The sequence below is a fragment of the Paroedura picta genome, chromosome 2 (genome assembly GCF_049243985.1).
Source record: "Paroedura picta isolate Pp20150507F chromosome 2, Ppicta_v3.0, whole genome shotgun sequence".
Lineage (NCBI taxonomy): Eukaryota > Metazoa > Chordata > Lepidosauria > Squamata > Gekkonidae > Paroedura > Paroedura picta.
The window spans coordinates 168,426,236-168,450,608 of record NC_135370.1 but is presented as its reverse complement, the minus strand read 5'-3'; the positions used below and the strand labels follow the sequence as shown (position 1 = coordinate 168,450,608).

Genomic DNA, 24,373 nt, shown 5'->3' with positions numbered 1-24,373 from the left:
CTTTTTCTGATGGGCTCAATCCTACATGATTACTGTTTCAGAACAATAATGCTGGGGCACAATTCTTTGGCCCCATAACATCTCAGTAATGTGACTCCACAGTGTTCTACTCTGTCTTCTGTGCTATTTCATGTTTATGTGATGTTGCTGTACGATTTGGTCCGGGGATTTGATGTGAAATGTCATCAATATGTAGATTATATCCAACTTTGTTTTTCCGTTTCAATTGAGTTAAGTAGGATAATGGACGCCCTGAACCATTTTCCATGAATGTTATGATCTGGATTAGAGCCAGTAAACTGAAAATCGTGAAAGGATTGACGTATTGCTGGCTAATAAATAGTTCACTTAGGGTTTGCAAAGTCACTGTGTTCTTGAGGGAGTTTCACTCAACACCTCCCCCCGCAAGGAGCAGGTTTACAATTTAGGAGTTTCGTTAGGCGTGCTGTTAGGTCTGGGTATGCAAATGGGATGTAGACTTTTGTGTCACAGAATTACCTCAACCAGCTTGGGTTGGGGGACCAACTCTGTCTCTTTCTCAAAAGAGCATGATTTGGCTATGGTCATTGTTCACTGATCACATGTTGTTGAAATACTGTAGTGTACTGTATGTGGGACCTGTCTTTGAAAATTACTGGGAACTGGATAGCCTGGCCTAGCCCAGACTCATCAAGTCTTGGAAACTAAGCAGGGGGTCAGAAATACATTCAAAGAAATACATACTGGAAGGGCACCAAGAAAGTCCAGAGAGATTGTGAGGAACCTCTGCTCTCTCTCTGAGGCAGAAAACATCTTGATGGGTTACTTTTACTATTCACTCAGGGAAGCAGAAACAACTTCTTTCCTCTTCCTGTCTCCTGAGTAGGAGTCACCCTCCCTTCAGTTCTTTTCCTGCCTCATCAGGGAGAGTAGTGAATTCAGCAGCCTGTTCCTTCACTTTTATTCTGCTTCTTTACAAATCCTACTTTCAACTACATGCTTTTCTTGATTGCCCTTTCTGGTGCTTCCTATTGTTCTCTGCTGAATTTCAACAATCAGGTTCAGGGAAGAGAGCAAAGGCTGTTCCAGATAGCAGCAGTAGCCATCTTCTGTTGAGGCTTGCATGGCATTCCTGCTTGGGTGCTCAAGCCATGCAGAAACTAGCAAATGAGGACAGATTTCTATCAGATGGTGATCTGGAAGTTCCGGTTATGACAGAGAACAGCTATTGGATACTTACCATGAAGGGTCCTTGTCCTTTGAGGAAAGGAGGGCATCTTGTCCCTCCAAGTTAACTATTAGAACTATCAGTCTGTTACTTTTTCAGTTTATCCATCTTTCTTCCTGTCCTCACTGTTCTACATTCTGCTTTGTTTAAGGTAAAGTAGTTTGTTATCTGTTCTATACAGTTTTTTTTAATAGTTCTAGACTAGATTACGGGTAGAGCCTCTTGTGGCGCAGAGTGGTAAGGCAGTAGACACGCTGTCTAAAAGCTCTGCCCATGAGGCTGGGAGTTCAATCCCAGCAGCTGGCTCAAGGTTGGCTCAGCCTTCCATCCTTCCGAGATCAGTAAAATGAGTACCCAGCTTGCTGGGGCATAAATGGTAATGACTGGGGAAGGCACTGGCAAACCACCCCGTATTGAGTCTGCCATGAAAACACTAGAGGGTGTCACCTCAAGGGTCAGAAATGACCCGGTGCTTGCACATGGGATACCATTACCTTTACCTTAGATTACAGGTTGTGGAATTACCTAAACTGAATGGAGAGTGTCTCCCACCCAGAAGACAGAAAGAAGAAAAACAGTTTCTATCTCCCTAAGTGAATTCTCCTTTCCTCAATGGAGAAGGCCCTTCATGGTAATTATCCAATGGAACCTTCACCTTGTACCTAGAAATTCCATGGGGTTGCTATAATGTACCTAGAAAACCCATGGAGTCGCTGAAAGTCAACTGTGACTTGTTGGCACTTTCAACCGAGAAGCTTCAGTTAGTCTGAAACATGGCAGCAAGGCCGATTACTGGTGAGAGTTACAGGAACTCTATCTTGCTTGTTTTGAAAGGTCTTCAGTGGCTGCTGGTATGCTTCAAGGCAGTGGTCCCCAACCTTTTTTAGGCTGGGGACCGGCAGGGCATTGGGCCGCGCCCGCAGGGACCGCGCCCGCGCGGGCCACGCCCACGCTTCGGCCGCGCCCGCGGCCACGCCCGCGGATCGGGCCGCGCCCGCGGATCGGGCCGCGCCCGGCCGCGCCCGCCGGCCGCACCCGCGAGCCGCGCCCAGCGGCCGCACCCGCGAGCCGCGCCCGGCCGCGCCCGCGGATTGGGCCACACCCGCGGGCCGCGCCCGTGGATCGGGCCGAGAGGGCGCGGCCTGCACGGGCGCGGCCCGGCCCTGATTCCTTCTCCCCTCCCTCCCGCAGTAAGTAGCTTCCCGGGCCGCAGGCTTGCGGCCTGGGAAGTTTTTTACTGCGGGGGTGGGTGGGGGGGGGCGGGGAGAGGGAGCCGCGGCCCGGCGCCATGGCCTTTGCGGCCCGGCGCCGGGCCGCGGCCCGCAGGTTGGGGACCACTGCTTCAAGGCATAATCTAAAAGTGCTGATTACTATCTATAATACCAGAAGATTTGTCTTTTCTAAGGTCATATGTGGGGCCCTGATTTGTGTGGCTCCAGTGTCCAAAGTATGGTAGTGTGCACTAGAGAGGTCCTTTTATGTTGAGGTCCTCTTCTCCCCTAGGACTCCATCCTTGATGGATAGTTCTAGGACTCCATCCTTGATGGATAGTGCTGTTACACTCACTGCTGTTGCTAGGGTGGCAGGACTAAAACTACTTTCTCTGTTGGAATACTGATACTTTATTGGTGGGCGGTTCCTCTGTTTGAACCCCCCACCAGTGGCAGTTTTTCTCGTGCTTAGCAGGGAATGCAGTAGTGTGAGCTTTTGTTCTTCACTCTTGAGAGTTCTTTTCACATCTCCTACTCCCTGGTCCTTTTAACTGGAGATGCCGGGGATCTGAGACTTTTCCCATGCAAAGCAGATGATTCTCCTCCTGGGGCGAGGACATCTTGCTGGGTGAGATTCCACCGTCGGATCAAGGGAGGCAGGAACTTCACAGTTCTTCTTCCGGTCCCTAGGTGGCCTCACCCGGCCTCTTCAGTTCGGTTTCTGCCTAGGAGGGAGAGCAGTTGAGCTGAGAGATCCCGAATTGAATTCAGTCTATTCTTCTTCTATCTACTTCAATCTGATCTACTTACCCTTTGTGGAGAATACCTTTGTGTTGTTAGTCTTCGTTTGTCTCTCCTCTTCAAAAAAAAAAAAAAAAAAGAAGGGAGAAAATCCTTCCTCCCCCCCCCCTTCCTTGTTGAAGGCTCGGCTCTGGAGAAAGCCGTTAAAGGCAAACCTCCCTGCAAAGCCCCTTTGAGGCTCGGCGCTGGAGAAAGCCGCAAAGGCAAACCTCCCTGCAAAGCCCCTTCGAGGCTCGGCTCTGGAGAAAGCCGCAAAAGGCAAACCTCCCTGCAAAGCCCCTTTGCCGGCTCCGCTCTGTGCCATGGCAGACGACCTCCTGTCCGACGGAGAACTGGAGGCACCGATGGAGCCAACAGAGCAGGAGCACAAGATGCTGGAGGGCGCGCCGCAGGCCGTCCCTAACCCAGCCACCGCGGAGCCAAACCGCCAAGCGGCAAAACGCCGCAAGAAGACAGAAGCGCGGGAAAAAAGCAAGGAGAAGACGCGCGGCGGCCATTTTGGTGAAAATCGGGCGGGAAGCTCCGCAGCTGCGGCCCGGTCCACGCTTGCTCGCGAGGAGACCGGAGCCGAGATGGACGGAGAGGAGAGTCAATCCAGGGATACAGTAAGGCCCAGTGGGCAACATTTTTTATCAAAAGAACTTATTGCCTGTATTTCTGAGGTGGTACAAGCACAGCTAGAAAAAAGGGAAAAAGGTCCTGAGGGGCACAGATATCACAGACAGGCTTCCCCTGACTCAGAGAGGGAGGAATATGGGGATCTGCCCGAGCATAGACCTTCCTGGCCCACAAAGGCAGCGCGCAAAAGACCCCATTGGAGCCCTGAAAGGGGGGATTATCCTTCCACAGCAGATGAATCCTCTGTTAAGGAAGATGGGGAATTTTTATCTGATGAAGAAGTGATTGAGATTATGGAATTACCTGAGGTTTCCAAAAGATTTTTTAAACCAGAAGATTATCAGTATCTTCTATCAAAATGCCTTAATGCATTAGACTTAAAATGGAAACAGGGAACAGAGGATCCTGAGGATCAGGATCCCAGAAGGCCTTATGGCAACAAAGAATACTTTCCCCCAGAGGAGGATGTCCCTAGAAATTTTCCCCTACCAGTATTTTTCGAGAAAAAATTTAGAGCAGAATGGGAAAAGCCCATGGCAAACAGACAGTTGCCAGCGTATGCAAAAAAGCTGTACACGATGCCCGATTATGCAGAAGAAATTCTAAGAACACCAATTGTGGATGCCCCGGTAGTAGGGCTGCAATCCTACGGTCTTCTCTCGGAAGATGGCCAGGGAGCTGTGCGGGATGTAATGGATAAAAAAGCGGATTTTGCCTTACGTAAAACCCATGAAACCTTAGCTATGTCTATAAGAGCGTCCTCTATCGCATCAATTGTGTCAAGGGCCACAATCATGTGGGTAAAGAAGCTGATCCAGCTACTACCAGACCCAGATAAGAGAGTGGCAGAAGGAATGAATAGAGTGCTAAAAGCGGCCTGTTTTTCAGCAGATGCCACCCTAGATGCATCTATATTCAACGCCAGAGCCATGGCCACCACGGCAGCAGCACGGAGAACACTGTGGCTGAGAGCATGGCAGGCGGACACCAAAGCAAAGTCAATCGTCACGGCGTATCCATTTCATGGATCCAAGCTCTTCGGGGAGTCCTTGGATAAGGTCCTCGTGGAGACACGTGATAAAAAGAGAGTAATGCCACGAAACCTGAGGAGAACAGATAGGCGGTTCTCCCAACTTACAGGTAACTCCTTTCGTTCCTTTGGTGCATACGGCAGACAGAGACAGGAAAGGAGGTCTGGCTGGCCCAGCAACAGGCAATCCTTCAGGGGTAGCTACCCCAACAGATTCCAGAGATGACACCATCCTCCAAAACAGGAAAGAGACGGGAAGCCTCACAAGGCGTGACTCCGTCGCCCCAGTAGGAGGAAGGCTAGCCCGATTCTTGGAACAGTGGACAAGATACCAAGCGGACAGCTGGTCGTTGGAAATTATAGAAAAGGGCTACGCTATCGAATTCCGAAAAATCCCGCCAAACCACTTCCTACAGTCGCCCCACCCAAAATCCAAACAAAAGCTAGAGAGAACCCAAGCCGCCATACAACACCTGATAGACATCGAAGCAATAGAACCCGTACCTCACGGAGAGGAAAGGACGGGGGTCTACTCGGTGTTTTTCACAGTACCAAAATCCAACGGGGATTGGCGAGCAATCCTAGACCTAAAATTTCTAAATCGCTTCATAAAACCTTGTCATTTCAGGATGGAAACACTCAAATCCATCACAGAGGCGATACAAAGAGGAGAGTACCTCACATCTCTAGACCTCACAGAAGCGTACCTGCATGTCCCGATCCGACATGGTCACAGGAAATTCCTCAGGTTCTGCGTGGGCCGGAATCATTACCAATACAAAGCTTTACCATTTGGACTCTCGACCGCACCCAGAGTTTTCTCAAAGCTGTTAATCGCACCGGTGGCCTACCTGCGAAAGCAGGGAATTCACCTGCATCCGTATTTAGACGACGTGTTGCTGAGAGCCCAGTCCCGTCAACAAGCGGTCAGCCACACCACTATCGCGATGCAAATCCTTCAAGACTTTGGATTCATCGTGAATCTCCAAAAAAGTTCCCTGACTCCGTCCCAGTCCCTTCAACACCTGGGAGTGCAAATAGACACGGTAGCGTCCAGGCTCTTCATGATAGAAGAAAAAATACAAAAGACCAAGAGATTGGCAAATCAGATAATAAAGGGGAGAACGTCACCGCTGATGACGCTAGCAAGCATGATGGGCGTCTTAGTATCGAACCTCCCCACGGTACAATGGGGAAGACTACATTCCCGCCGACTCCAGGGCTTATTACGCCCATTCCAACACCAAATATCAATAAAACTGGACAAGAAGGTGAAGGTACCAATAGACGTCAAAACCAGTCTAACCTGGTGGACCGACAACGCCAACCTGTCCAAAGGAAAGCTATTCGGTCCCAGGAAGGAAAAACAACTGTTCACGGACGCAAGTCTGAGAGGCTGGGGAGCCACGCTAAACACCCAATCAGCCCAAGGAAGATGGTCCTCAGAGGAGTCGAAACTCCCAATAAACATCCTGGAAATGAAGGCGGTGCGCAGAGCGTTACATCACTTCAGTTGTCAACTAAAGCACACTCACGTGTTGGTCAGAACGGACAACATAGCAACCAAAGCCTACCTGAACAACCAAGGAGGGTCCAAGTCCTCAAACCTTCACAGGGAAGCCATGCAGACCCTGGCCTGGGCGGAAGCCAATCTGTCCTCAATACGAGCAGAATACATAAAAGGAAAAGAAAACGTCCAAGCAGACTGGCTAAGCAGAGCGACGGTGTCCACAGCCGAGTGGCGGCTGAAACCGCAAATCTTCACTTGGGTGACATCAGTCCTAGGCCAACCAAGGCTGGACCTATTCGCGACAGCGGAGAACAGCCAGATGCCCAGATTTTTCTCCAGGTACTTCCACCCCTCAGCGGAAAACACAGATGCCCTGTTGGCCCAGTGGCCGGAAGGTCTGCTGTACGCCTTCCCCCCATTCCCGATAATAACACGCCTGCTGGCAAGAGTCAAGGAGCTCAGGGCGGAGGTGATACTGATAGCTCCCAGATGGCCTCGTCGACCGTGGTTTTCGACCCTAGTGCGCATGTCGGTAAGGGAGCCTCTGCTGATACCAGTGCAGCCGGACATGCTCCAACAAGGACCAATTTGGCATCCGGACCCGGAATGGCTTCAACTGACCGCCTGGAGGTTGAGCGGGGCCATCTCTTAACTGAAGGCTACAGTACAGAAGTAGTCGAAACGATTATGGCATCGAGACGCCAGTCCACCAATAGGATCTACAATGCCTCTTGGAAGGCGTTCGTTCGCTGGTGCAAAAGGAAGAAGGTGAATCACCTGACTCCAACGCTGCGAGATGTACTACAGTTCCTACAAGATGGTATGGCAAAGCGACTGAGGGTAGCCACCCTGCGCCGACAGTTAGCAGCATTAGTATCCGTCCTTCCAAACTTTAAAGGAAAAACTATTTCCAAGCATCCTCATATTATCCGCTTCCTAAAAGGAGCCACCCAAATCCAGGGCCCAGTTTCCCATAGGTTCCCCACTTGGAACCTGAATAAAGTCCTAACGGGAATGACCAAACATCCATTCGAACCCATAATGGACATATCCTTAAAACACCTCAGAATGAAGACGATCTTCTTAACGGCAGTGACATCGGCCAGAAGAATATCAGAGCTGGCAGCTCTATCGGTCAGAAAGGAACTCTGTATTTTTCATAAAGATAAAGTGGTTCTAAGAACGGATCCGACCTTCAAGCCAAAGGTGCTATCCAGTTTCCATCTTGGTCAAGACCTAATCCTACCGTCCTTTTGTCCGAACCCGGTTCATCCCAAAGAGATAACGTGGCACACCTTAGACGTGCGGCGAGCCTTAAAGGCCTATATTATCAGAACGGAAAATATTAGGAAGTCCGACTCATTATTCGTGTCAATTGCAGCTCCAAACCAGGGTTCGAAGCTATCCAGCAGAGCTATTGGTAGTTGCCTTAGAGCGGCAATTGCAGAAGCGTATGTGGCTCAGAAGTTGACCCCGCCACGGGGTATTACAGCTCACTCAGTACGGAGCACAGCAACGTCAGCGGCCTTGTTTGGCAGAGCATCGATTCTTGAAATATGCAGAGCAGCAACATGGGCTAACGCCTCAACATTCATTCGCCATTACAAAATAGATGCTTACAGTTCAGACGAAGCGGCATTTGGGCGAAGAGTGCTGCAAAATGTAATCAACATAGATGACGATGGCCCACCCTAAATTCTGCGGACTGCTATGGGAGGTCCCAGCAAGATGTCCTCGCCCCAGGAGGAGAATGACCATTGAATACCTACCGTGAAGGGTCCTTCTCTCCTGGGGTATAAGAGGACATCTTGATCCCTCCCTGCCATCGTCAAGCAAAAAAGGCTATCTGGCCGTAAGGCATTGGGAAGTTAACTCAGAGCAGAGTTTTCCGCATGTGTCTTGATATGTCATAATGTGCTGTTTTCATTTTGTTCACTGTGACATGTCTTTCGTTCTTCTTCTACTAAGAGGTTCCTAGGTTATATGTTATAGTTAAATGAGTGCCTGCGATCAGCTATGGCAGTGGGCGAACTGAAGAGGCCGGGTGAGGCCACCTAGGGACCGGAAGAAAAACTGTGAAGTTCCTGCCTCCCTTGATCCGACGGTGGAATCTCACCCAGCAAGATGTCCTCTTATACCCCAGGAGAGAAGGACCCTTCACGGTAGGTATTCAATGGTCATTTTCCACTGAGCCCCAGTTCTTTGCCTTTACTTGTTATGTTTCATTTGTGTTTGTGTGTTTTCATCACTTTCATGGAATATTTTAAGACACTTGAGAAATGTTTTATGTAGGTGCACAGTTGGGTTTGTTCTGCATGGTTCTTGCACAATAGCACACTAGAAGGACCAAGGGCCTACTACTGGAAGAAAGAATTGTCCATCCCTTCCCCATGCTTGTATGGAATCAGTTGACATATGTTATGGGTTTTTTTGCCCTGACCTGGGTGGCTTACGCTAGCCTGATCTTGACAGATCTCTGGAGCTAAGCAGGGTTGGCCTTGATTAATATATATATGGGAGACCACTATAGAATTCCAGGGTCGCTATGCAGGGGAAGGCAATGGCAAACCACCTCTGAACATGTTTTCCCTGAAAATCATACAAGGTCATATTTGACAGCACTTCACACATATGTATACACGGACACACATACCAGTCTCTGTGGCTTCTTGCCAAAGGAGTTACAGCATCTACTTATGCTTGGGAACTTATGCCTCTGGATATATTAGAATATATTTTTTTTACGTGAGTCTGGTTTTCCAACACATCAGATTGAGATTCTTTCTCATTTTAACATAAAAGCCCATGAACATAGCCATTGAGCAGATAAAGTGGTTTGTAAAGTGATAATTCCAGCAACTGCACATTGCTAGTGCTTGAATTGGCTTGCTTATTCCAGGTTTCTGTGTGGTGCTTTGCACTGAACCTACCAACTGCAAATGAGATGGTAAATCTGTTCCTTGACTCTATTATCTCAAGGTTGCTTTGGAGGAATGTATGGTTCAGTTCTGCCTAGGCTCGTGGGATAAAAAAGCACACTGAAAAGAAAATCAGATTGCCCTCTTCTCCCTGATACCTAATTTTCTCTGTACTTGGAGGGGCATTTTGTCATGCAATCCCCTCACATACAGTTTGAAGTTGTGTGTTCAAAAACCTCATCTGCTTGGCCTGAGGGAGGGTCTGCACAGTATGAAGTGGCAGAGTCCAGGGGAGATAGGATGGCCTGTACCACAAGACTGCAGGTTTGCCTTCCAAAATGCTACTTTGCCTTAAAAAAAATAAAATAAAATTGCAGACTGAAAACTGACACATCGTGAGAAGAACGTCCAGTTCTCTGCTGTGCTGTTTTTCTGCACGGAGGATGTAAAAAAAAAAATAGATTGTGTAATTATACAAAAGAGAATGGCATGTCTTACATACTGATGCAGATATATTATAATAATACATTGCAAAAATAAAACATGAGCTTGTGTGATTGTCTCATCTTAAGTTACTACCAAAGGTACAAAAAGGTTGCCACATGTAAAACAAATGTATTTGGCTGGTCTTGACCCAGTTCACTCATAAGCATACTTTGAGGAACCATTGTAATTGGCTCATTATATTTATTGGCTTGGATGCAGTGTTGTGCAAATGGAAACATAAATGGACATGGCACAGTTCCTCTTGTATAAGAGCTCGTACAACACCCAATAATTTCCTCCCTATCTTTACACTGCTCTGGGAGCGGTATAAATAAAGCAGTAAGGGGGGGTTGGGGTGGGCCTAGCACGGAATGAGGAAACGAGCCCATTGGCTCAGAGGAGCCCTTGGCTCAGAACTCAGAAAGGAGCCCTTGGCTCAGAACTGACAATCACGCGCCTCCCGATTGGCCCCCCCCCTTGATTGTCAGCCCTATGCGCAGCTCCCGATTGGCCCCCTGAGCCCCAAACTGCCCCAGACTGCGGGGGGAGAGAGCTCCTTCCTCTGCCGTGAAGCAGGGAGGCTGGGGCGGGAGGGGGGCGGGGGAGAGGGCCCCCCTGCCACAGCCCATTCCAGCCCGCTCATAGCGCCCATTGCATTTAAAAGTGCAATGGGCTATATTTCTAGTATATATTACATAATGCCCAGAAATTTCACAGCATCTTGTGGAAGTGGAAACGCAAGTGGGAATATAATAACAGTGCTGTAGTACAAATGGCTACTGTGGTCTTTTTCTTGTGTTTTTTTTTTCTTGTACTAGAGGACCACCTGTTGCTCGGTGCAGCCCCCCCCCCCAGGGCTTTACACTGTGTGGGTACTAATTTGTTAGTTATTCCCGGCTCCAGAGAAGCCTGCCTTCCTCCACCAGGGCCAGGGCCTTTTCGGTCCTGGCCCCTACCTTGTGGAATGAGCTCCAAGAGGAGCTGTGGGCCCTCTGGGAGCTTCCGGTGTTCTGCAGGGCCTGCAAAACCGAGCTCTCCCACCAGGTCCATGGTTGACGCCATTGCGACAAGGAAGATCTGTATGGCCCCCTTTTCAGGATAGAGCAACGCACATGGTGGCTACGGGTTCCATCTGCCCCCCTCTTATTCAGACCTCTGTAACGTGCCATGAGCCACTTGGGAGTGGCGGGTAATAAATTGAGGAAATAGTAATAATAATAATAATAATAATAATAATAATAATAATAATAGGGGAAACTTTGTGCTGGATCCAACTCAAATTTGATTTGAATTGTTATCAGGTTCAGGAAGATTCAGTACTAAATTATACTGTTTGCAGTATATGCAACTTAATCTCTGGCAAGTCTTGATTCTGTAATGAGATAGTAGGCTGGAGCTGAAGTGCTAGCAGCCACACTTGACTAACTGTCCACCCAACACAACTCATTGACCTCCCAAAAATGTGTCCCTGGGAGATGGGACCCTCACAAAAAACACTAGGGGAGAAAATTATCTTTATATCCAACCTAGTAGCTACAGCTTTTGTCCAGTACGTTTTTGCAGATACATAAAAGTTATGTAAAAAAAAAGCTGACGTTACCTGAGTAATAACTATTTGAACTCTCCCTAGAAGCTAAAATGACTAAACTGAGGCTACAAAGCTTTTGTCACATTTTGAGAAGACAGGACTCAGTGGAAAAGACCATAATGCTTGGGAAAATTGAAAGTAGCAGGAAAAGAGGAAGACCGAATATGAGATGGATTGACTCAATAAAGAAAGCCATAGCTCTCGGTTTACAAGACCTGAGCAAGGCTGTTAACAATAGGATGTTTCGGAGGACATTATTTTATAGTGTTGTTCTGAGTCAGAAGCAATTTGATGGTATTTGACACAAACAAATATTTGGTGACTGATCACCTTTACAGAGTAAGACTGTTATACAATGAATGTAATTTTTTTCTTAGCTCCGATCAGCCTAAACAGAGGCATCAAAGCATGTTTTATATAATCATTGTTAATAATAATAAAATAATAAAAAATAATAAAAATAATAAAAATGGTTAATTTAAATGTTAAACTGTTGTCCTCTACTTGGTCCTAGTGCAATCTGTTGTATGCCTTGGACCTTATTCTTCTATGATCTGTTCTCCTGCATGTGTAGACCCAGATTAAATTTGCAGGGGTTACTTGATGAAATATCCTGCATATCTTCAAGAGGGTTTGGGTTGGACTTACGGATATTTGTTCTTTGTCTTCGTGGGATATATTAAGAAATATTACGTGTCAACTTTTCCATTTTATTTGGATGCACTGGAGAAGACAAGACCCCTAAGGTTCTGTATGACCATCTAGTCTGTTCCAGTTGATATTTTTGGTAAGGCCTTGGAGGAGGAGGAGTGTGTCTTAAGTGCTACTCAGCGTTTAACACCCACTCAGGGCGGCTGTCCCACCCTGAGTGCCTCCTCCTCCAACTGGCTTGCCTGTGTCTAGCGGCCAGCCAATCACCTCCTGTCCCCCACCACTGACAACCCCCTTCTCTTTCCACTTCCCTCTGAGGCTTGGAGGCTGCAGATTCCTGTCGTGTGAGAGCTCCTCTACTGGTGAGTTCCCTAACAGTTACCTGCAGCCTTTCCAGGTCCTAGGGGAAGGGGGAGGCCGTCCGCAGAGTTCTCCCACCCCCCTAATCTAGCACCTGTTGTATTCCTGAATGCAACGGGCTTGGCCCCTGGTCTAACATAATATGTATGCTGCTATTTCACAGTCCTAAAGAGAAAGGTGTTCAAAAATGTTATGTAAACAAGAGCCTTGGCCAATAAGTATCAGGAGAGTCTAGTCGGGTCTCAAGAAGTAACAGTAGAAATCAAAGCATAAAGCAGCATTTTGTTTATTTGGCCTCTGAAAGCAGAATATATTTCCGCCCCTAGAAATCACACATAACTTCGAGTGGTATTCTCAGTATTAATCTACTGCTTCAATATCTGTTCAGCTTTCTTATCTGCTTCCAAAGCATTAGGTTCTTTTACAGCAGAGCCATTTCAGTTTTTTAAAAATCTGAACGTGTTCCCACACTAGATTTTCAATTCTGACTGCCAACTCATTTTTTTATAAAAGATTTATTTCAGTGAAGACTCTCTTTTTACGTTGGGGGAAAGTGACTAGGATGTAGCAAGTGGGTGCAAACACATTTTTGTTGCCTATCTTGAGGTACATTAATGTGTTTTCAAATGTTGAACACGGATCCATCGTAAGAGTATGTACTTAAGCTATAATTAACCTGAGTCAAGTAATGCCCTCACAGTTCACAAAAGGGTCTGAGCATTTAAAATTATGTTGTCATAATGGATAATGGATTTCACTTACTTAAGTGTTCCTCTGGCATCCCCAACCTGAGGCCCATGGGCTGCATGTGACCCCCGGCCTCTTTCTGCTGTTATCATCCTCAGGGCATTTTCCCTCAGACCCATACTGTTCTTCCTGCCTCAAGAGGCACCATCTACTGCTTTTCATCCTGTCCCTTTCTTGCAAAAAAGACAGTAGCAACATTGTTTGTTTTGGTCTCTATGGTTTTTTGGTCAGCCCCCTCTTGTTCTTATATTCTCCATAATAGCACTTTGGCCATTCTAGGTGCAGCAAAGCTCAGCCATCCTTACCCCCCCCCCCAGTCTTTTAACTCTCCCTCTCCATGAATTACTATGTTGAAGCCATCCTTATCCATTGTTCCCCTTAATATTTGTGAAACAGCCCTGGGGGTGGAGAGTGCCCTGGCTGTCCGAGATGGAACAGGGCCAACAAGATGTCATAGTCCCATTGTATACGGCACTGGTCAGACCACACCTGGAGTACTGTGTGCAGTTCTGGAGGCCTCACTTCAAGAAGGACGTGGATAAAATTGAAAGGGTACAGAGGAGAGCGACGAAGATGATCTGGGGCCAAGGGACCAAGCCCTATGAAGATAGGTTGAGGGACTTGGGAATGTTCAGCCTGGAGAAAAGGAGGTTGAGAGGGGACATGATAGCCCTCTTTAAGTATTTGAAAGGTTGTCACTTGGAGGAGGGCAGGAGGTGGTGAGCTCCCCCTCACTGGAAGTCTTCAAGCAAAGGTTGGATACACACTTTTCTTGGATGCTTTAGGATGCTTAGGGCTAATCCTGCGTTGAGCAGGGGGTTGGACTAGATGGCCTGTATGGCCCCTTACAACTCTATGATTCTATGATTCTAGGGTGTGGCCAGCAAAACTGGCCGCACCCTGATTGGCCCTCCCTCTCCAGCTCCCGCCCTCTTTCCCTAGACACACTCCTAACCACTACACCAACCTGGCTCTTTGTGTATAAGAATTCCTTCATATGTAATTCATATATTTCATATAATTTATATTTCATATAAGAATTCCTTCGATTCTGTTGGAGTCTTGTGGCACCTTGAGGCTTAACATTTTATTCTTGCGTAAGCTTTTGAAGACTATTAAGATGCCACAAAGCTCTTGCATATTTTTGCTGCAGCAACCTAAACACGGCTACCTGCCTGGAAGTATACTCAATTAGGTTTCCAACCATTTATAAGAAATCTCTTTTTTTTCCCTCATCATGCATGTGTACATTGGCTTTGTTGCAGAAAGATGTGTCAAAAAAAAAAAGCTATGGGAAGGGAACAATTTGAAATCTCTCCTTAAAGGATTACATAAGCACTTTGGAGTTGCCTGATTCTTCCCCCTCCCGCTCAGCACATAACTGACTCCGGACATTTTCCGGTAGGGTTATGTGTGGCAGCGTCCGAATCCGCCTGGAACGGCCGATTCGGACACCATGGCACACAACCCTACTCAATAGTCCTCAGAGTATGTAGAAAGCCCTGGCTCATCACTGGACAGCCAGTAGCGCTGCTCTTGTGACTGGCATGGGAACCAGCCAGTTTATTATTAGTCATAGTGATCCTGGCCAGAGGGTGTAACTGTCCCCTTCCTAGCATGAGACAATGAATCTGAAAATTTGCTAGCTGGTATTTATATGGGAAGGTAGAAAGAGTTCAAGCCACCCACCCCATCTTTTCAAGGCATCTTCTGCTGACAGGTATCGCCAACAGTAGCATGTATTAGAGCAGGGGTGGCCAAACTGGGCTTTTGCAGATGTCCATGAGTGGCAGGGGCTCATAGGAATTGTAGTCCATGGACATCTGGAGAGCCCCAGTTTGACTAGTAAAGGGAGAAGCAAAGAAATGTCCATGGAGCCCCACTTATATCTGTTTTTGCTTTTTTTTTTAATGATAAAAGCTCTTTTTCCCCTTCCACCTGGGAATGCTGGTTGCATTGCTCCAGATTTTTCCCATATACATCCCTGGTGCAAAGGCTAGTGTCAGGGGCTTTAAAATTAAGTTCATGGGCTAGTAGGAACTCAGGAATGCCTATAAGATTCTGGAATAGCAAGCTGGCAAGCGTTATCTCACCTGAGGATGGATAGTCTCCTCCCTGATTTTTAAAGGGTGAAGGCATACTGCCAACCGTTTTCTTCCCCAGTGCCCTTTTTCCCTTGCTTTAAAATGAATATTATTTTAAGATATATAGGGGATCAAGGGAGAGGCACAACATGCCATATTGCACCATGCCGCTCATACCACCTTCACCTGAAGAACTATGCTGCAGGCTGCTAATCCAGTGAGCATGTTTCCATGCTCGTAAGGCAGCGCTTGCCGGGCCCTAGGGCATTAGTTGCCAGCCCTGAAAAGTCTCTGGCCAGAGGCCACAGTTGTAGAAACTGTGGTCTGTACTTGAGACACACTTTTCAAACCTGGCTAGCTTATTTACTGAGCTTCAGCAGCTTCTGCCTTCCTTCTAGCCTCCTGATTGCCTCGCGTGTCCGTTCTCCAGCTGTGACGGGCTTTTTGTCCACTGAGTTGCGACGGCTGCTTCTTCAGCCTGCAAAACCGCAAAGAGGACTTTGACAGGACAAACACAGCGCACTGGTCTTGTTGGGTGAGCTGCTGGTTTCTTTGCCGCACCCAGGATCAAATTGCACCACATCCTTTAAGACTATTGGGAGGGGGAAGTGGGGGGGGGAGCTGGCTATTCCATTTTTTTAATGTTTTAAGTGAAAACTATCAGTTCTCCCCTTCAGGCTGCATTTTGTGAAGCCGGCTGTGTTTTTCAATACAGTTTAGATCAGGGGTAGTCAAACTGCGGCCCTCCAGATGTCCATAGACTACATTTCCTATGAGCCCCTGCTAGTGTTCGCTGGCAGGGGCTCATGGGAATTGTAGTTCATGGACATCTGGAGGGCCGCAGTTTGACTACCCCTGGTTTAGATCTTGTGGAAATGCAAGATCCTAGACATAAGCTACCTTTAACGAGCGCATGGAAGGCAATGTAGCTAGGCCCATACCTCTCCCCTCTGGGCTCCCAGCAAATTATGCCTTTGCAGCTGTTATTGGATTCTCTCCCTCTACACACCCTTCTGGCAACCGAGGTTGGGGCCTGGCTGGCTGGATTTGGCTCAGAGATCTCCAGTCGATGAAACCTGGACATTTCCCCCTCAGATTTAGGATCTGATTTAGCATCTCAGATTTAGCATCCTTGCTTTAGGATGCTTAGGGCTGATCCTGCGTTGAGCAGGAGGTTGGACTAGATGGCCTGTATGTTCCTTTCCAACTTTATGATTCTAGGATTCTAGATAGAAAAAGAAAGGTGGCGATGGTAGTGGTAGTGAGACAGCAGGAAGAGTATTTCGGAGGAACAAATACCTGAAAATGTTATATATTCTGCAGCGTTTGAGAGTACTTTTCTGACAGCCATTTCGTAGTCTTTGCTTGATGTATAGTGCAGACAAACCCAATAGCATCATTACGAATTCTTAATGGGCTGGTTCTGAAGACTCCCCGTCTCTCTCTGACAGAAGAAGTGATATTGGAAAAGTATCCCTGAAGTGAGCTCACGGTTTTTGGCTGCAGGAGTTTTGAAGCTGTGTCGTTGGCTGTACCAGTATTGTTTCAGAGTGCTACTTTATAAAATAGTCTACTCATTGTTTTGAAATAAAGCATGGATTCTCCCTGTCTCTTAACTTCAGGATTATAGTTCTGAAGGCCTGGGGGAAGATAAAATCTCACGTGAATTTATGGGAGAACTGCAAATCTCTCATGCTGAAGCATGGATTGAGAAAAACATTGGGCTTGTGAAAAACTCCTGATTGTTTGTGTCAGCTGAGAAGTGACTCCAGATGACCCGGAGCGGGGTGGCGGGAGGGGCGGGGGGAGAGATGTCTTTGGAAATAGGGTATGATTTCCTTTGGTTTTGGCCACAAACTCATGTGGGCCAGATCACTAGTAACCCTTTGTCGTTCTCTGCAAAAGTGAACAGTGACTCATTAATTTGGTGCTACTCTTGCTCTCATCTACCGTTGTAGGCCAGTTTTTTGCAAGGCAAGACTAATTTGTGATTTCTTCTTTTTAAAAAAACAGCAAAACCTTTTACACAGTTGGTGAAGGAAATGCAACTACACCGGGAAGACTTTGAAATCATAAAAGTCATTGGCAGAGGTGCATTTGGCGAGGTAAGGTGTTTTTTTTTAAAAAACAACACTCAGCTTTAGATGTTTTACCTAATCTGATGAAGTGAGCTATGGTCCACAAGAGTTTATGCCACTACAGAGTAATTTGTGTTCAGGGTACAAGCTCAGGCTGCGTAAACCCATCCATCCTGGAATCTGTAAGTGGCCTGTGGTTGTTATAGAGAAAATGTATTTGGGACCCAAATAATATGCATACAGTCCAGGAATGCAAGCAAGGCCACACTCACACATGGCTTGTATTTTTTTTAATGCAGATTTTTTATTTTCCATTTTACATAAGATAGAAAAATGCAAATACAGTAATAAAGCATTACAGAAAATAGAGATATATGATTCAAATGAGTAGCCATGTTGGTCTGAAGTAGCACAATAAAATCAGAGTCCAGTAGCACCTTTAAGACCAACAAAGATTTATTCAAGGCGTGAGTAAACTGTGTCACAGTTTGGATGCTGTGACACAGTTTACCAATGTAACAAGATTAACTTTTGTTTATATATTCTCACTGTTATGATGGTCAGTTCTTAGTCTGATGAGGAGTGCTTGCACTCGAAAGCTCACGCCTTGAATAAATCTTTGTTGGTCTTAAAGGTGCTACTGGACTCTGATTTTATAGAGATATATATGAGTACACTAAAGCATAATTATCAATACTAATGATTATACAATGTATAATATTCCCCCACACTGTAACATCCCGTTATGAATTATTTTGTAAGATAGTTCAGGTAGGTCAGATAGATCACACATGGCTTAGAGACCCAGAAAAATATTAGCTTTAATTGGTGGGAAATATGGAAAATTTGAAGCAAGGGTTCGGTTTCAATCATCATCTAGATTGTCAGGAATACAGTGTTTGCTAATTTGGCCGGTATCTTTGAACATGAGAACGAGCGAAATGGCAAAAGGACATAATGAAGAATTTTTAGACATGAAGACGTAATCTCTTCAACCTAAAAGAAATGGATCGTTTGGTGATGAACGAGGTAGGAATAAATGTTCTTAAGAGCCTCTTCAATCATCTGCTGTACTGTGACAAGTATTTAGATAAAGCAGGCACTCTCTCAAAGGGAAGAAAGTATGGGCAAGTGCTTCTACGTTCTCAGACACAGCACTTTGCAAAGGAGCCGTGTATCCCAGGAGGTCTTTGTATGCTGCAAGAATCCGTGGCACTCTTTGGATATGCTAGAATTCCGTCTGTGACTGTCGAGTCCTTTTAGGTGCCCTGCGAGGGTTCTCACCCCTCACCTTCTTTTCTGGTAGCACAGTTCCCTGCAGGGCTCGATCCCTGCAGGGCTGCTGTTTAAGTTTTCTAGACCAGGGATAGTCAACCTGTGGTCCTCCAGATGTTCATGGCCTACAATTCCCATGAGCCCCTGCCAGCATTTGTTGGCAGGGGCTCATGGGAATTGTAGGCCATGAACATCTGGAGGACCACAGGTTGACTACCCCTGGTCTAGACTTTCAGGGAAAACTTTCTAGACAGTATTTAGAGCCACTTTGGAACTGAGATGGATTCTGGTTTTGTAGCCCACATCCCTGCATTTGGTGTGTATTCTGTTTGCACGAGGGGCTTTAGCCTCTGCCTACTTTAATTTCTGGGTAACACAAAGAGTTAAATGTCAAGAGTCACAGAACTGATTCCTAAGCTTGGCTTCAACCCAAGAATTGAAATTGCAAAGATGATTTGTGTCTCTCTTCTCCACCTTTGATACCCTATAAAAACACCTGCCCCACTGTCTCCCTTCCTCTCGTTCAAGACTCTTAGTGATAAAACTCAGACTATCCAAAAAGACAAATAAAGTACATTCTAGAGCAAACCAAGCCTGAATTCTCCCTCGTAGCAAAAATGATTAAACTGAGGCCATCATACTTTGGTCACTGGAAAAGGCTAAGCGAAGTTGAAGGGAGCAGGAAAAACGGAAAACCCAACGTAAGTTGGATTGACTGAATCAAGGAAACCACAGCCCTCAGTTTGCCAAACCTGAGCTCAGCTGTTAGCGATAGGATAGTTTGGAGGTCATTAATTCCCAGGGTTACCATTGGTTGGATGCAACTTGACAGCAAATGAAACATGCACTTCTTCTTTGATTTTTGCTATTTTTCTGCTCTCTCCTCTTCCTGTTCCTCAGTTTCTCTCCTGACCATGGTATCTCATCCTTTCTTGACTCCTTTCAGAATCTTCATTTCTGTGACTCTGTCCTCTTTTTTCTTGTCTTATTACTGGGGAGTTCTTCCTCTGCTTATGAGCCCCCACCTTGATCCATCTTTGGCCCTCTGTCTACATATTGACCTTGTGTTGCCTCTTCAATCCATGGCTGCCATTATCGCCTGTATGATGATTACACCCAACTCTAAACACCAGTTTTGTCTATCCTAGTACCCTTCAGCTGCATTGGATACCCACAAGTCCTAGTTTTCTGGTACAGCAAGGAAAACTTCTGTCCGCTCTCTCTACCTATTCATAGAATCATAGAATAATAGAGTTGGAAGGGACCCCATGGGTCATCTAGTCCAACCCCCTGCACTATGTAGGACACTCACATCCCAATTGCTCATCTACTGTAACCTGTCACCCCTTTGCCTTCACAGAATCAGCCTCTCCGCCAGATGGCTCTCCAGCCTCTGTTTAAAAATTTCCAAAGATGGAGAACCCACCACCTCCCTAGGAAGCCTGTATACTGCTGACTCATGTTCAGTGTATGGTCTACTAAGACTCCTAGATCCTTTTCGCACATGCTACTGCCAAGACAAATCTCCCCCATCTTATATTGGTGTATTTGGTTTTTCCTACCTAATTCATAATTTTATAAGTATCTATCATGTTCACCCTTAGTCACTCTTTTCTATACTGAAAAGCTCATCTTTTCCTCATAGGGAAGGTGCTCTGACTGCCTAATCATGTTGGTTGCCCTCCTGCATACTTTTTCCAGCTCTTCAGTGTCCTTTTTGGGATGCGGTGACTAGAACTGTACACAGTATTTCAAATGAGGTCACACTATTGATCTGTACTGGGCATTATAATATTGCCCATTTTATGTTTAGTCCCTTTCCCAATAATCTCATGGCTTGACTATGGCAGATGTGATGATATCTGCGTCTTCATCTTGAGTAGTATCATCCGTTTTCTGTGCGAGGTAATGTGGAATGAGAATATAATTCTGCTTTTCTCCTTCTTTCAAAAATGCCTGTCTTCTTGTTTCTCTGTATAAATTCAGCTGATGCTGGAGCTTTTGGAGCTTTTGACAATCTAGCAGATATTTCTGATTTGTCTTCCCCAGTCCAAGAAACAAGCAATTTTTCTCCCCTTCTGCATTTTACAGAGTTTGTTATGGTAATATTAGAGGAAGCCCTGTGCTAGTATTCCATCCAGGAGAACAGCAGTGCCTTGCTATAGTTTTAATCCTTAAGCCGGATAGCTGTCTTAACATCTGTAGTCCTTTGACTTTTAAATAGTTTGCGGCCTTCCAGATGTCCATGGACTACAATTCCCATGAGCCCCTGCCAGCGAATGCTGGCAGGGGCTCATGGGAACTGTAGTCCATGGACATCTGGAGGGCCACAGTTTGACTACCCCTGACTATCAGGAATGTCTTTTAGAGGCTTTAAAAATAGCAGTGCCTCTTTGTGGGTGCTTTGAAATATAACAAAACACAAATATTTATGCTTTATTAAAAGTCCCGAGCAATCTAATTAAAATTTTACTTGGTACTTTGTTAAAATAAGTACTTAATCGATGTTTGCACTATCAAGCTTTGTTAATTAAATAATTAATTTAACGAGCTTGGCCAGAGTGCTGAAATTAATATACATTTTGTATTTTAAAAAACTAAAACCATTTATTACAAATAATCAGGCTTTCCCTCCCATGCACTAAGCACGGCTTCACATAAATGGGATTCTGAGACTAATTTTCGGTTTATTGTAATATATGATGATTTCGTTGGTGGTGTTCTTATAAAGCCCAGACTCAAAAAAATCGGGGTGGGGTGGGGCAGAATAGAAGAATTCATAAAGCTAAAAGACAAAGCCTGCTCTCACCATTAAAGCAGAATTGTGTAACCTGTAACTCATGCTTCAACTGGCCCCATCCATCAGCATTCTAATATTTTAGCTGTGGAAGGGCTCGGGGATTTGAATTTCATTGTTTGCTCTCCTTACGACCCATGGCTGTTTGGCATTTTGGTAGTTCAGTGTGACCCTTTCCGCACCAGAGGCTCCGCACTGGGCTGCAGACTGGAGTTTGAACTGGGGCAGGTTGCCCTGCTTCTTCCTGCTCCCACACGGGGGAGCATTTGACCCATTGCACCTTGTCCGCCCCGGATTTGTGTCCCCCCTACCCCCCCCCCCCCCGGCACAGGATCCGGGGCAGCAGGACCGTGTTTCACCAGATGGGAAAGACAAGGAAAAGAAATAAATGACACATCTTCGATTAAGGCCAAGTGGTTCCAGCAATAATTTGATATCTGTCATAAGCAAATGAGAGCACCCAAGGAGCCATTGACCGCCGAATTGAGCCTAGACAGTGAATTTGAGAATAAAGGCAGCTGTAACTTGGCTTGCCATGAATCTTTGAAATTGGCACGGACATGGTTCTGAATGGTCAAAGGACTGCACATCTTTGCTGGACTTAATAGTGTAAGGGAATGCGTTGGATTTTGGGTTCAGCAGCACTCCGACACTGAACGCCGTAATATCATCTGGGCTTCACGCGAGCAAAGCCTCACGAATTCAGTATAATTAATCAGTCTAGCCATTCTGTGGATATAAATGCAGCTACGCAACTACTCTCTCATTTGCCAGCCTGCTTCTCAATGGTCAGTAGATTGCTAATGAACCAGGCAGATCATATCTTGAGTGCCCCATCACTGAACAGTAGCATAGTCCCTTCATGAAAGAGATGCTGATGAAAATGCCTCGTGCAATCAAAGCCTGAACTGACACCCATTTCAAGGCTTGTGTTGATGAAAGGTGTAGTGCTTCACTTTCTCTTGCTACTGAGGAGATGGTAACGACAGACCAACCTCCCTCCCTCCTATCCTTCCTTCCTTCCCTCCCTCATCCCTCCCTCCCTCCTAAACATCCCTCCCTCCCTCCCTCCCCTCCCCTCCCCTCCCCTCCCTTCCTTCCTTCCTTCCTTCCTTCCTTCCTTCCTTCCTTCCTTCCTTCCTTCCTTCCTTCCTTCCTTCCCCCCAATGTGTCGTGTGCAGGGAGATTGCATAATCAAGTAAGGAGTCTGAGGCAAAAATCCCATCATATAAAGGAATTCTTCCTCCTGCACGTTGTCAGGTTTTACTTTACAAAATAGATGAATGGCATTCTGAGGGCAGACCTTGCAATCCTGTTTTTGGCACTTAGCCCAGGTTTGCTATTAGTGCATCGGTATACCATGCTCAGTTAGTAAGAATATACCACAACGGGAAAAATTGGTTAAAAGTATAAATGCAGGAATTGCCACCTACTAGCTACAGAAGCTGTAGAAATTGTGAAATGTCACCACTGTATCTAACCTGGCATCTGTGGGTGCCTTATCACGATGGCTCAGTGATACAGCACCTTAGAAGAAGAAGAGTTGGTTCTTATATGCCACTTTTCTTTACCAAAAAAAGTCTCAAAGTGGCTTACAATAGCCTTCCCTTCCTCTCCCCACAACAGGCACCCTGTGAGGGAGGTGAGGCTGAGAGAGCCCTGATATTACTGAAGAAGAAGAAGAGTTGGTTCTTAGATGCCGCTTTTCTCTACACGAAGGAGTCTCAGAGTGGCTTACATTCGCCTTCCCTTTCTTCTTCCCACAACAGGCACCCTGTGAGGTGGGTGAGGCTGAGAGAGCCCTGATATCACTGGTCAGTCAGAACAGCTTTATCAGCACCATGGCGAGCCCAAGGTCACCCAGCTGGCTGCATGTGGGGGGGCGCAGAATCAAACCTGTCTTGTCAGATTAGAAGTCAGGGCTCCTAGCCACAACACCAACTGTCTCTTTGTCACATGGAAGAGGTCCTAGAATCAGTCCCAGGAGTTAAAGCACTGGGTTGGGTTCTTAGGCTGTTGGTAGCATCTCTCTATTCCATACTCCTGGTCAGGGCCAGTTCTAGGTTTCTGTGAGCCTAGAGAGTTCCCAGGGTCCATCCTGTCCCTCCTTAGCCCAACACCTGGTTCTCTTGCTCTCCTTCCATCCCACCCACCTGCCTCCCACTTGCTTATTGCCCGTGTCGGCCGTTGCCTGCAGACATTTCCGTAGTGGTACAAGGCAGTGGGTGCAGCAGGGAGCATGGGTGATAAAATACGAACAAGTGAATGGGCATGAGATGTTTGCAGCAGTGGGCTCTACCAGAAACGTTGGACTCTGGTGAGTGCCCCACCTCGGGGTATGCTGACGCCAGCCCTGCTCTTGGTCCCTTCTTTCTATGTCTACTTTGAGCTTGTGAGGGTCCATCATGTACACCCGGACCAGTCTGACTTTAATGGAAAGAGGTGATGACAACGAATGGTCCTGGATTTCCAATCATTAGCACAGGCCACAGATAAACACAAACTGGACAAATCTGAAGCTCTTATCAATGACACTATACTCTAGGAATTTGAAATACTTCCCCAACCTTGAATCCATGTTCAGAAAGAGGGGGGACAAGCTCAAATTTTAAAGCCTATGTTTTTAAAACCATCCCACTTAATTCTAACAGGAAAGGCTGGGTGTCCAGTATTAAGCTACCTTAAGTATCCCAATTTTGGAAACACCTTGCAGTAATGAACTGTAGATATCTAATGACAGTGCTTCCGCGCTTTGTAATTAATATACATTTCCAACTGTTGTCTTGTAGGGCAATGCTCCCCCCTCCTTTCTTGTGCTGGGTGACCTGTCTAAAGGTTTTTTTGTTCACCAGAGGCACAGTATACAAATGCTGCTTGTCCCTGGTTAAAAAGTATAGCTTTTCCCCACATCTCCACCTAAAAAGCTTCCTGCTGCAGTAGTTCCATGACACCATTTGTTCGATCAGAGAAATATTTGGACCCAGACATCCAGTTTCTTTGTAGGGCTTTTTG

The 24,373-nt window shown here is 46.3% G+C and overlaps 1 protein-coding gene across 4 annotated transcripts in view; it reads left to right on the top strand.

Moving 5' to 3' along the window:
- The window catches only part of CDC42BPB (CDC42 binding protein kinase beta), a 151,987-nt gene that overhangs the window by 33,772 nt on the left and 93,842 nt on the right, over positions 1–24,373 (top strand). For all 4 annotated transcript variants that reach the window (XM_077323750.1, XM_077323749.1, XM_077323748.1 and 1 more), the window contains exon 2: positions 17,225–17,316. In XM_077323750.1, coding sequence (XP_077179865.1) covers positions 17,225–17,316 — 92 coding nt within the window. The remainder of the gene's footprint in view (positions 1–17,224; positions 17,317–24,373) is intronic.